Source organism: Perca fluviatilis, chromosome 12 (assembly GCF_010015445.1).
Source record: "Perca fluviatilis chromosome 12, GENO_Pfluv_1.0, whole genome shotgun sequence".
Lineage (NCBI taxonomy): Eukaryota > Metazoa > Chordata > Actinopteri > Perciformes > Percidae > Perca > Perca fluviatilis.
Window position 1 is genome coordinate 19,731,590 of NC_053123.1, and position 13,802 is coordinate 19,745,391.

General features: G+C 40.3%; 2 protein-coding genes across 3 annotated transcripts; both read left to right on the top strand.

Annotated features, from left to right (window-relative positions):
• The first annotated feature begins 1,313 nt into the window (after positions 1-1,313).
• Positions 1,314-5,356, top strand: LOC120569808 (gap junction alpha-8 protein-like). Of its 2 annotated transcripts, none has more exons than XM_039817908.1 (2): positions 1,314-1,538; positions 2,049-5,356. In XM_039817908.1, exon 2 carries the CDS (start codon positions 2,064-2,066, stop codon positions 3,312-3,314), a length of 1,251 nt encoding a protein of 416 aa, XP_039673842.1. In that variant the 5' UTR covers positions 1,314-1,538; positions 2,049-2,063; the 3' UTR covers positions 3,315-5,356. The 2 variants fall into 2 exon arrangements, with proteins under 2 accessions (XP_039673842.1, XP_039673843.1); XM_039817909.1 differs by lacking the exon at positions 1,314-1,538 and adding an exon at positions 1,560-1,674.
• Positions 5,357-10,045: 4,689 nt separating this feature from the next.
• LOC120569809 lies at positions 10,046-13,183 on the top strand. The gene is made up of 5 exons (XM_039817910.1): positions 10,046-10,414; positions 10,915-11,001; positions 11,413-11,712; positions 12,368-12,494; positions 12,594-13,183. Exons 1-5 carry the CDS (start codon positions 10,387-10,389, stop codon positions 12,688-12,690), a joined length of 639 nt encoding a protein of 212 aa, XP_039673844.1. The 5' UTR covers positions 10,046-10,386; the 3' UTR covers positions 12,691-13,183.
• Positions 13,184-13,802: the final 619 nt, after the last annotated feature.

Sequence of the window (13,802 nt, forward strand, 5' to 3'; positions counted from 1 at the left end):
AATAATAGAGACATTTCAGCGTGCGCTTTCACTCGATGGTTCACATTCTTCACATTCCAGCTAAGTGACACAGATATGATGATACACGCACACAACCGCACACAGAGGGAGACTCAGTTATCTATGATGTTAAAACTCACATTTGATAACATTAGTGATGGTCAAGTGAGGATTTATGAATCAAGATGCAAAAACAGCACTGTTTAAATAAATGTGATGTTACATAACACACAAATAAAATGCTTAAATGTGATTTAAAAAAAAAGAAAAGAAAAAAAACCTCACAATTAAGGACATTTCTGCGTATTAATCACAAGTTTGCCTCTGAATCATGTGTCACATCTCCTCTTTAGTTGTACAGGTAAGAACTGCTATTCTTCCTTTGGCTATTGAGGTTGACAGATTCTAAGATATTCATGGGGAAAACAGAATATGTGAGTGATTTGGGATGAGTGGAGAGTGAGTAGAATTTTGTTTTGTACAACACATCAGGAATATAAATGTTGCATGAAATGGCCCAATATAACCCTGACACTTTCTGGTGTAAAGATGATCAACAATAGTCATTGTTGTTTCATTTTGATGTGCTAACTTTGTTTCAACAGCCTGGAAAAGAAAGCAAGATGGACTATTTTATCAGTATTTACTGTGATTTCTCCAGTTTTATTCTACTAAATGTTTTGTCAGTGATTTATGAATTTTGTTGCAGATATAAACGTCTGAAAATCTGATTGTGAAAATGATCCAAATTGTTATTTTTGGACTTATTTAGTAGTTTTGTGGCGTGCAAGGATTTCGCTTATATGAATTTGTGATGTCTTGCGAAGCCCATGCATAAAGAACGGGCCACCACCTCCTCTAAACAAAACCAGAAAATAATTTCCTAGGCTCAACATTAGAGAATTTATCTTCTTTAAACCCATAGTTGAAATGAACCCACTGCTGCCTATACTGAATAGCTGTATAAACAACAATGTCCAGTGTTAATTCAGGAGGACATAAACTCTCCTTCATCCCTGCCTGAGCCGATAGTTTGTCACTGACCTGCCTCCCTGCTCTAATGTTAGGGCATGGCAGTGCAGCTCGAGGCACATCAGCTGCTGTTGTTGTTTCATCTACTGTATCTGTGCTTCTACATATATATATATATATATATATATATATATATATATATATGTGAGGGAATTGCATGCATGGAGCTGGACTGCTCTGCTGTGGACTCGGTGCCCTGGCCGTATGGTGTCCATGTTGGTGTGGGAGCCTGAGGCCTGCTCCCATACATCCCCGCTCTGGCTCTGTTGATCCTATTGTCTCCTGCGTCACCACACGTCGCCCGGCAAATAAAGGCCGTCTGGCTCCAAGCTTAAATATTGCAGGAAACTAAAAACCAACCATCAGAGCCGATTCATTCACATCTGCTCAGTGGGGCGACAAGGACGGGGCTTTAGGTGGGAAAGAGGGCAGAAAAAAGTTCACTTTTCCCTGCCGGGTGCCAAGAGAACGGGACAGGACTCAACTTCGCCGGAGCCGCAGCTGTGGCAAGTTGCCCATTTGATTACATTTAATCTATATCATACCTTACAGAAGCAGGGACTATTTGTTACCTATTGATCTCTCTTTATTGGTTTTTATCGGGGAGTTTTTGTGAGGAATTTTTTAAAGAGCTAGAGCAAGGTATTTTTTGGTTTGCACCATTTTTTATGTTTGACATCGTAAATATTGTAACGACAAAATCAATACCTTTCTAAGTTTTTTTATGTTTTATTTAATATTTGTTAATTTAATATGTTTTAATCTAATTTTAATGGGAATAGAATGGACTTAAACACTCTTTAGAGGTTTCCCATTTTTCAGGTTTTCTAATAGAAACACATTTGGTAGCATACAATTATGGCTTATATGTTTGATTTTTGGCAAGTTTGAGTTTTTTCTACATTTCTTACTTTTGCCGCTGTCTATTCCCCTCCCCCTGTTTGTCCTGCCTACCCCACCCTCCCTGTCTGTCTGCTCCCTCTGTGTCCCTTCCTACCCCACCCTTCATTCTGCAGTGCTACGGACCGATCATGGGTGACTGGAGCTTTCTGGGTAATATTTTAGAGGAAGTTAACGAGCACTCTACGGTGATCGGCCGGGTGTGGCTCACGGTGCTCTTCATCTTCCGTATCCTCATTCTGGGCACGGCGGCGGAGTTTGTGTGGGGCGATGAGCAGTCTGACTATGTCTGCAACACACAGCAGCCCGGATGTGAAAATGTGTGCTACGACGAGGCCTTCCCCATCTCCCACATCCGCCTGTGGGTGCTGCAGATCATTTTTGTGTCCACACCATCTCTGGTGTACGTGGGTCATGCTGTGCACCATGTCCACATGGAGGAGAAACGCAAAGAGCGAGAGGAGGCAGAACTTAGCCGGCAGCAGGAGCTGAGTGAGGAGCGTCTCCCTCTGGCACCTGACCAGGGAAGTGTCCGCACCACTAAGGAGACCAGCACAAAAGGAAGCAAGAAGTTCCGGCTGGAGGGCACACTGCTGAGGACCTACATCTGCCACATCATCTTCAAGACACTGTTTGAGGTGGGCTTCGTGGTGGGCCAGTACTTCCTGTATGGCTTCCGCATCCTGCCACTGTACAAATGCAGCCGCTGGCCCTGCCCCAATACAGTTGACTGCTTTGTGTCTCGCCCCACGGAGAAGACCGTCTTCATCATCTTTATGTTGGCTGTCGCCTGTGTCTCACTCTTCCTCAACTTTGTGGAGATCAGTCACCTGGGCCTGAAGAAGATTCGCTTTGTCTTTCGCAAGCCGGCCCCCGCCCCAGCCCAAGGTGAGGGCTCGGCCCCCCTGCCGCCACAAGGGAAGAGCCTGCCCCCCCTGGCTGTGCCCTCCCTGCAGAGAGCGAAAGGTTACAAGCTGCTGGAGGAGGAGAAAGTTCCCATAACTCACCTCTATCCACTGGCTGAGGTGGGCATGGAGGCTGGCAGAGGGGCCCCACCCTTCCCGGGGCTGCAGGAGAAGGTGGAGGAGGTGCTGCCCATGGGGGACATCTCTAAGGTGTATGATGAGACTCTGCCCTCCTACGCCCAGACCACTGAAACAGCGGGGGTGACATTACACGAGGAGGAGGCAGAGGAGGTGCAGCCGGCCAAGGTGGAAGCAGAGAGAGTGGAGGAGGTTGTTGATGATGATGTGGAGGTAGAGGAAGCAGTGAAAGGGGAGGGGGCAGGGATGGAGGCCACGGATACGATAGAAGACACCAGACCACTGAGCCGACTGAGCAAAGCCAGCAGCAGGGCCAGGTCAGACGATCTCACCGTATGAACCTGTGAGAGAGAGCACATGTACACACCTGCACACACCAAAAGTTCAACATAAGAGAGAGCGCACACACACACACACACACACACACACACACACACACACACACACACACACACACACACACACACACACACACACACATCTAACTCAAGACAACGCACACTCTTGGTGTGGTCAAAAACCAATGGATGAAAAACAAAATCAACAGGGATAGATTAAAACCTTTGAGACACAAGCAACAATTCTACATAGCGACAAAAAATCTGCGTGTTTGTGATAAAAATGAAATATAAAAAGTAGAGGTTAAAGAGGGGAGGAGTAGGTTTTTTATTAAGCGTGTTCTTATATTTAAAAAATGTGGAAAGGACACATGCAGGGGGGAAATGTTTTTACTTGATGAAAATCCATGTTCAATTTTTAAAAACATCTTTTTCTATTGAAAGAGTTTTAATCATATACAATGGAGGATTAGACATTTGTACATGGGGTTTGAGTAGACAGGGGAAAGAGAGTTATAATATACTTGTGTGTCTGCAAATCAGTAATTTCGCTGTAGTTAGGCACTGACTTTAATTTCCCTTCAGACAGCGACATACTGCAAATGCAGCATGTGGCTGCACACGGCACGGGTGAGAGGGCTCTCACTATACACAAACCACACAATTAAGTGCCGGTACATTTGCAGGTATACAGCTCTTTGAGAAGAGGAAGAAAAGTCAATTTTCAGGTTGAGAAGAGCATACCTTTGTTTTTGCACATTCAGAGGTTTAGACTCTGTGCAAGGCCTTTAACCCTCATAACACCTCATCTATGCATCCATTTACACAGGATTCTTTCAAGTGAAGAGAGATGTGCATCAATTTCAGAGCATTTCTCTCCTTTTCATGTTTATATACCAGGTAGCACAGCCAGAGCTGAGTTAGTGAGGAAAACCCCCCAAAAAAGACCACTTGTTGAATGTCTTTTTCAATGTGATTCTGCATATCTTCATTTTAGATTTGCTCATGTTTTGTAGCATTTAAGTAGAACTGTGTACTGTGATATCAGTTGGCACCATGGCAGAGAACAGGCCTCATTTTGCCCTATCAGAGAATGAACTATAGTAGCGACCTCAGGCCAAATCCTCTCTTTTCGTGCTGTACAAACAGGCGTCCGGGCGATAAAGATCATGCACCATCAGCACAAAGTATTGTTGGAGGCCAGACAATAAAAGAAACCGCACTCATCAATGAAAACAAGCATCCTTGACCTGGCTGTGAAAAAAATCTTTCTACTTGATTTTAATGTGACCATAGTAGGTCCTCACCCCGTAGTCAAATAGCAATACTCATGACATGCTTTCAAATTCAAAGAGAAACAAACAACTAGGGCCTGCTGTACATAATGCCCTATCTCATGTCTGATAATGCACATAATGTGCAGAGCAGCTGTTTTCTGTTATTTCACTGTCTAGATGAATCACAGAAGTTCTCATTGTGATTACAATATTGATTTAATCTCACTAACACGATATAGTAAAAAGAAAATTCCCTCACTGCGGTGTTGTGCATCTGTCTGAGTAAAGATGAATTTTTTGGGAATCATTAGCAAGTATACGTTAAGCCTTAAAGTATGCCTTAGGTTTATCACAAATCTTCCTCTCACATTCTCTGGCTTTGTTTATTCAAACAGCTGCCACTGTATGATTTTCTGTGTCTTACCTGTAAATGTAAATTCTCAAATGTTGTAAGATTGTAGCAAGTGCTTATATTGCTCTGGGACCTATGTGAATTTGATGTTTTATTTGCTTCTTTTTTATTTTTATTATCTGAGTTTCATTTTGTATGCGACCCCTTAGCACACACAAAAGTCCACCCACACCCACAAGAAGACCTGTCTCTAATATGATGGTTAATTCAAGTATTACCATGATAATTTAATGATGTTAAGAAGATATTAGGGCATAAAGTGGCATGTTTCAGGACATGAACACACTTAAACAGTGCAGGCTTCGCCCACACACACACACACACACACACACACACACACACACACACACACACACACACACACACACACACACACACACACACACACACACACACACACACACACACACACACACACACACACACACACACACACTCTTTTGGGGGTATGATCAAATGGCTTTAGAGGAACTCAGAGAGAAGGCAGCTGTGACCCCTTTGTAACCCCCAGCCATCCCTTCGCCTCCCATAATCCAATGTTGTGTAATATGCAACAAAATGAGCCTTCATTAAATCACCAAATTGTTGAACACATTTAAGCATTTCACAGTGTTACAATTAAAGCATGATGCTGGTCTTTGTGTACATCAATATGACTGGTAATGTAAGATTTTTTGTATTTTAAGACTGTTGCATTGCCTGTATGTTTGTAAGAAGACATGATTAATCTTTGAAAAAGACAAAAAAAAAATCCTTTTTACTAACTTGTAGTCTTCTTTGCTGATAGATGTGTGGCAGTATCTTCTTTTGGAATGTGAACCAACGCAATAAAAAGTCACACGTGGTCAAGAAGTGTCAGTGTCAGGGTTTCTATGCTAAGTGCACGCATGCACGCACGCACGCACGCAAACACACACACAAAAAAAACTTAACTAAAATGAAACTTCAGGTGGCAAAAGATTCTGTGAAAGTCCAACATTTTGTAGTGTTTGCTGGCATTTCCTTGTCCTGATCGGACACTTTTCATGCAGAGGGACTTCACCGTTTTTTGTTGAAAGAAGCAATACCGCAGTGTAGAAATACTCTACCTAAGAGTCAAACATTTTACTTATGTAAAATTACAAAGTATTAGCATCAAAATGTACTTCAAGAACCAAAAGTAAAAGTACTCATTAAGCACAAATTGCCAATTTAAAATAATCTGCATTATATTACAGGATCATAATTAGTAAAGTATTAATGTGTACAAATCACTATTGTTGCAGCTAAAGGGAGGGCTAATTTTAATTACTTTTTTATACTTCTGAGTAAATTGTGAATTTCCTCCCTAGGAAAAATAAAGTCGTATCTTGTCTTACAACAATGCATCATCATTTATTAGTTGATTAATTCATTTTCATTAATCTGAATCTGCAAAGTAACAAGCAACTAAAGCCGTCAGATAAATGTAGTGTGGAGTGGAAAATACATATATACCCAAATTTTGAAGTATGAAATAAAAAATGGAAATGCTCAACCTAGTGTAACTCAAAATTGTCCTTAAGTACAGTACTTGAGTAAATGTACTTAGTTACCTTACACCACTGACTTCTAGAGTAGATTTTAGTTTTCCTAAGATGTTGCTATTAACATCTTTAGTTTTAGAAATTGAGACAAACCTCACAACAATGATATCCCATTTCTTTGTCTTACCCCTTCCCCTTCCCCTACCCCTTCGTCTTACCCCTAGCCCTTGTCCCTCGAAAACTAGTGGTAAGGTTCTAGGGGTGAAAACCTAACCCTATATTAAATGAGACACCACTTGGTTATGGTGACGTCATCATACATCGTCGCTAGCTGGCTGCCATGGAGTCCATTTAAGGCTAGTCAGAGAAATGCACGACTGTTGTGCAAATCAGCAATGTAACGTTAGTGTAGCAAACTAGCGATTTAAAAAAATGTTTCAATTAAGAATCTGGTTGCAAATATATATGTAAAAGACTGTGTAGAGCACAAAACAAGACTGTCATAATTTTTAAATCAATTATTTAAGCCAAAAATACTTACATTTATGAAACTCTGGGTATCCCTTGGTTTCAAGTAGCTCATGAAAATGCTTGGTTTTAGGGGGTATCTACCCCTTCCCCTTAACCCTACCGCTCGATCAAAACAAGAACTGGGATAGCCCTTACTCTCACATGAACGTGCAAAACTAAGGGGAAGGGGTAAGGGGTAAGGGGCTAGGGGTAAGGCAGAGAATTGGGATTCAGTAATTGCTAGTGGTAGTTAGATGAAAATTACAAAATGACAGACAAGATATCAAATTCACATCTAAGGACAATACATTTACATTTGACCTATCCACACGTCTTTGGACTGTGGAAGGAAAATAATGTCAGAACAGGGAGACAATGCAAACTCCACTTTGGACTTATTACTGTCATAATGCATGCTCCATCAGGACAGAAAGTCTTAAAAACATTAAGTGCACAGGGGTTTACTTGTTTTACAACAAGATAAGATAAAAAGAAAATAGGGGTCATTAAAATAGTATTATGATTGATTATTGAGGACAGATGAAAGGTTGGGTGGAGTATGATTAAATCACCACTAAGGGGCAGTATTGTAAAAGGTATTTTGATTTCTGGACCAGTCTCTCTCTCTCTCTCTCTCTCTCTCTCTTCTATCAAAGGCTGGTTTAAACTGGTTTGAACAGGATTAAAAAGTGTGATCACAGGGACAAAGTAAGAACTGAGCTTATATTTATTATATAGTAGCTGGATCAGTTAGGTGTTATTTTACATCTGGTCATTTGGAGTTTCCTTCATAGAGACCTGCTACTTTATAATATATTTTTTTTGTATGTTTCCAACAAATAGCATTGCACTTTTTTTTAAAGCTCATTGCTGTGAGTGCAAGGTAGTAAAAGAAAATGACTCAGATGACCAGAGATCAGTTGACGATGACCAGTTAATATTTCTTCTCAACTCCCATCTTCTCTCATCATGATGTCTGCAGCTAGACAGGATTTGAAAAGGTGAGGGACATGCCCTTACCTCCACCGTGGAAATTACGCCCTTGTTTATTGATGGTTCAAAAATGTCATCACAGAGCGTTAAATAGCCTAAGCATTTGGCCCACCCAAGCTCCACCCTTAGCACACTTTTGGTTGACAAACTTAACCTGCATCTGCAGGGAAAACGAAAATACTGAAATCTGTTCTGACTGAAATGACCAGTGTCGAATAGACTGCATTACGACTCATGCATTTGACTCAACCGGCCATCTGTGACTCGTATGGAAGAGATGCTCTGAGTTTCTATAACAAGCCACAAGTCTGTCTTTAAAGGGGTTGTGGAAATCCACCCATTAATTATGGGCTGTTACGGAATTGGATGTGTCTGCTCATGCATGTTGTGATGTGGCATATGAAAGCAGCACAGCTATGTTTGTGTTCTGTCTGACTGCTTAAAGGGAAATTATATTGTATTATGTATATATGTGTTGAAATCTCAGGGGGTGACTTGTTGCTAGAAGACGGCGGTGTGGAACCGTTTGGGGTGGAATTTCGAGAAACACCATGTTGTGGTAAGATGAGACAAGGGAAAAACATAGGTAACATCAGGTCAATCCTGGGACACTGGTCATGGGACGAGAAGATTATTCGGCCATACTCTTATTCCTAAACCTGTCCTGTGTTCAAGTATGAATTTATGTGTGAGAGAGTCTAGGCAGCTGCATGATAAGGTAATCTTCTGTTCCGGGACCATCTCTTATGAAGGTCACCGGAAAACAGGCTAGGGGCAAAACATTGGACTTGCAAAATAAGATTTAGGTGAGCATCTGTGTTTTGCATTTGTCATGGCACCACCAATATCTTTGCATAACCCAACCTTGAATGCAGAGTGCCTCAGAGTTAGGATGGCAGTACTTGACACTACATTGTGGTTAAACTGTACTGCTTAATCCCAAGACTCCTAGATCGAGAATTCATTAAATGCTTCTGTGTAAGTCATCAAAGTCTCCCGAACCTTCTTAACTTATCCAGAGTCGAGCTGTTCCTGAATTTTTCCATAACACTTGTTATTATTATTCATCCATATGTAGAATGTCAGTTAGAATGTCAGTTTGGGCTAAAGTTGTGGCTAGTTGTGCTAGCTATACAGCTACAAATGGATCCTAACACTCCGGTCCATATGCTGTGCCTTTCAGACAATCAGGTCTGCAGTGACCATTTTGACCAGGATGATGTTACTTCCAGTCAAAGAGGTGAAGAAATCCTTTACCAAAGCACATTTTCCTAAAGAAAAATGCTGTTCCAAGAGTGGAGAGCTGCAGACAGAGCAGAGGTAATGATATTAGCTAACGTTACTATTTTGACAGGGCATCAGTAAGTTACATAGGAAAGCATGGCAGGATAACGGCCGATTCTCTATCTTTCCATAATGTAGTCAGACACTAATCAATCTTTTATTACAATCTTTTTCTGCAATGTGCATCCACATTCCAGTTGCAATTGCCCCATGTGATTACTTTACAGGGTTCTTCCTCAATACTGGACCAATTAAAAAATAAAAAAAATAAAAAGAGTTACAAAAACATGGGGAAATAGGTCCGGATTGAAAAGTACAGAAATTCCCCTTCAGGATAAAACAGTGCAAATTCCAGACAGCCTTGGCCAGAAAGTCAAACAGTGGAAGAGTGGCCTCTCATTGGTGCATTAGAGAGGCTACATCCTGCCCTTGACTGCTGATAGGTGACTTCACAAAACAAGCTTGAGAGAATGCTGCCATTGTCTAAATGAAAATGCAAACTGCCATTTCTGTTTCATTTTCATTTCATATGAGCTGAGCTGACATATCTCAAATTCAAACAGCTCAGTTTTGATTATCAAGGTGTAAAGTGTCTGCCAAAACGAATATGCAAGGTCCATTTTACATGCAACCTCAGGATTATACTTTTTATATTTATATTTTAGATTTTATAAAAGATATAAAAGAAAATGAAAACGTGCATTATGATTTAAAGCCTCTCACACTCAGGAGGTCATATGGGTAGAACAGTACAGCACAGCTACATTTCTGCAATATATTGTCTTCAACAAAAGTCTGAGTAAAGGTTCACAACATGTTCTGCATCCTCAGACACAAACAGTTTACATTACTCATATGGCCAGAGACCACCAAAGTCATGACAACATTTACTTCCTGTATGGAAACCATTTTTGGTGTGCGTGTGGGAGGTCTGGCCAGGTTTAATCTTGAAACTTCACATTAATGTCTGACGCAGAAACAAGTATATTGAGATTAAAATATTCTTAGATATAATTTACTCCTTTTTGTTGTCTTAGTAACATTAAAGCTGTAGTTTAGAGTTGAGGTTTCCCGAATGAGACAAAACAACAGATGCAGATACAGATACTCACTACTACTGGTAAGTAAGTGTGGTTACTATATTTATCAGAATGTATGTGGGCTTTGAAAGGATCTGATCCTTTTATGATTCTTATGCACTCACATTTGTTTGATTCTGATCTTGTGACATATTTGTGTTATTGCTTTTATCTTGTCAGTCTGTGACTTATTGAAACTCTTGAAAAGGGGATTTTTGATCTCAGTGAGGCTTTCCTGTTAAACAAAGTGTGAATAAGTGTAGTATCTGAAGAGCCTATAAGGTTAAAGTCTGAATAAAGCTCAAATGTGCTGAGAAATCATGAGCATTGTATTAGTGATGTCAGTTTAATGATTTTCCTCTCAGCAGAGTGATGTGTTGAAGAGGATGTTCTATTTGATTCTGTGATTAGTTGGTTGAGTGAGATCTATGATTTAATACAAAATACCAATTACCTATACAATATTTACATTTAAACTTTCTGAGTCGACCAAATACCCACATAAACATGTTGATTACAATGAAAATGTCTTTGTTTCAAGGTGGGATGGAGGATTCTTGTAAATATTTGGGCATCAACAGGACCTGTTCTCTGATATGTTGCATGTTCTGGATTTTCTCACCAGCAGGTAAATTCAATTTACTCTGACAACGAATATAACGATACAACGAATATGAGCTTCAGGAATAGTTTGACATCTTGGGAAACATGGTAATTCACTTTCTTGCCAAGATGAGAAGGTCGATACCATTCTCAAGATATAAGGTGTAAATTTGTGATCTTAAGAAGTGCTTGTATTTGGCTACCTATAGACAGAGCCAGGCTAGTAGTCTCTCCCCTATTTTCAGTCTTTATGCTAATCTTAGCATAAACTGGTAGCAGTTTCATAGTTAACAGATATGGGAGTGGCATCGATCTTCTTATCTAACTCTCAGCAAGAAAATGACAAAACATTGCTTTTACTGTAGCATAACTTGTGACATGACATGGTTGAAGAGAAAATTAAACCTATCATCTAAAATTGATGTTTCCCTCTCAGAAGGAAACACCATCTCACAGGTGGTTGGCACCAAAGTGACCCTGCCCTGCAAGAACGAGTCAAAGTTGGGTCAGCTGACATGGAAAATGAACGAGGATATCCTGTTTACTTACAATCCAAAGATACACTTACACAAGAGTTCAAAAGCTCTCAACCTGAGCATAAGTATGTCTATGTCAGAGAGACAAATGTACGCTCTGGTCATAGAGAGAGTCCAGAAGTCTCATACAGCAAATTACACTTGTGAGATCAGCACGTCCAATGGAATTGAAAGTCAGAGGTGGGAGCTGATAATAACAGGTAAACTCATCTGTCCTAATATTATGTCCTTGTTAGATGAAACATAAATAATCCCTCAAAAGCAAAATGACATTGGATGAAAAATGTGGGGGTTGACAAGGACAACAGAGCCAACAATTGTGCTACTGTTGCTATATGGTACCTGCATGAACACACACACACACACACACACACACACACACACACACACACACACACACACACACACACACACACACACACACACACACACACACACACACACACACATTATCCAAAGTGAATACAGGTGAAACAGTCAGAAGAACCACACAGGTACAGTATGGCTGGCTACACTGGCATTGTTTCCATGTTAGCCTACTGTGCAACAGAGTGTACAGTTGTTTCAGTGAGATGTATTACTCCCTTTACTAAACGGTCAGTGTTTTTCTCATATATTATGTTGGTGGAACAAAGAGCTTGGATATTGTAGAGTATAACTACATCATGGCACACATGGTAGGTGCTTGGGACATTTTGAGAGGCCACAGGATGTGAAAGCACCACTTCAACTTCCTTTATGAGAAAATGAACTCACACACAAACAAATATCATTACTGTTTTTAAATGAAGTTGAGCTTAATTTAACTGCATATTAGACCTATTAGTGGGTTTAATACGGTTTTATTCCCCCCAGAGCGTGAGGAAGCTGGACATATGGACAAGCTAGTGATTGCTGTGGCAGCTGTTGTTCCTTGTGTGTGTCTCCTGACCTTTGCATTAGCTTTCATCATTCTGCAAAGAGTCTGCAAAAAACGTGCAGAGTAAGTTACATCTAACACGGGATTCTTTGCTCATAAAGACGTATAGCTAAAGGCATTATAGGCTGCTGCTCGAGTATGAACAAAATGTCTCTCTTTCAGGGATCAAGAGCAAGAAGAAGATATTTATGAAAACTGCCTGGAAGGTCAACGACGCGGCTTTAATCAGCCTCACCATAACAAACCATGGGCTCACTGACATGAAGCGCAGTCCAAAGAGAGAGAAGAAAAGGAAAAGGGAGTACTGGAAGTGGGCACATGTGTGAAACAACTAATTTTATAGAAACAACCATCTTTTCTGAAATATAAACAAATTGTAAAACCTGTTTTTTTCCATCCTCTAAATTATTCTCTAAATTTCACTTTGAATTACTTCAGTCCTTTTACTATATTTTTTACATGCAATTTTTAATCTGATTTCTCTATAAATATACTGCATGTGATGAAGGGAGCAGCAGAACAAGGTTAACACCTGATATTATCACCATGTAAAGTTGTTACGGTAAATGTGTTCGCAGATAGCCTATTTACATATATCCTTTAAAAAAGATACTGCATGGGTCCATGAAACAGAGCAGCTGTGTGCCATACAGGATTAATACAACTGCTCTATGTTCCATAAAGTTGATGGTTATACTGTCACAGATGCTCAAGATTATGGCCTAGAAAATAAACATATCCCACTGTGAAAAGGCTGCCTTTCTCCCTTTTTACTAGGCCCTGTTCCCAAAATTAATACGGTTTTGTGTCTGCTTAATTCTTAATTTCACTGTAATGGTGTAGGTTATTGTTTTAGTTTGTTACGTTATTATTTAAAGTGATGGTTCGGAGTAATTTCACCCTAGGGTCCTTTGCACCATGACCTCGAGCCAAACACCCCCCCAGAAGCTTTTTTCACCTGGGTCGAACATTGGGAGCGTTAGCGTAGAGTAGCGTTATCAGCTGAATAGCTTAGCGCAGAGGCTAATGGATCCGAAGTGTCTCTTAACATTACCCCACTAATAATGCCCGAAAAGATACCAAACGTCTACAGTAGTACAAATAGGTTATGCTCTCATAAAACGATGGATTGTAAAATTTGTAAGTACACCAGAAGTTTATGTAAATAACACTTGCCTGCTGGCTTCTGCTCTCTGCTGCTGCTACTACCGGGCAGTAAGAGTGCTTAGGGACATCTACAAATTACAACACCGAAAAGAGATGCAACAAAAATATTTATTAATTTAATGATTAAATAAGGTAATGTCTCCAAACTTACCTCAATTATTACTTGTCTCCTGCTAGTTATACTACAGCACTTACTTTAAAAAA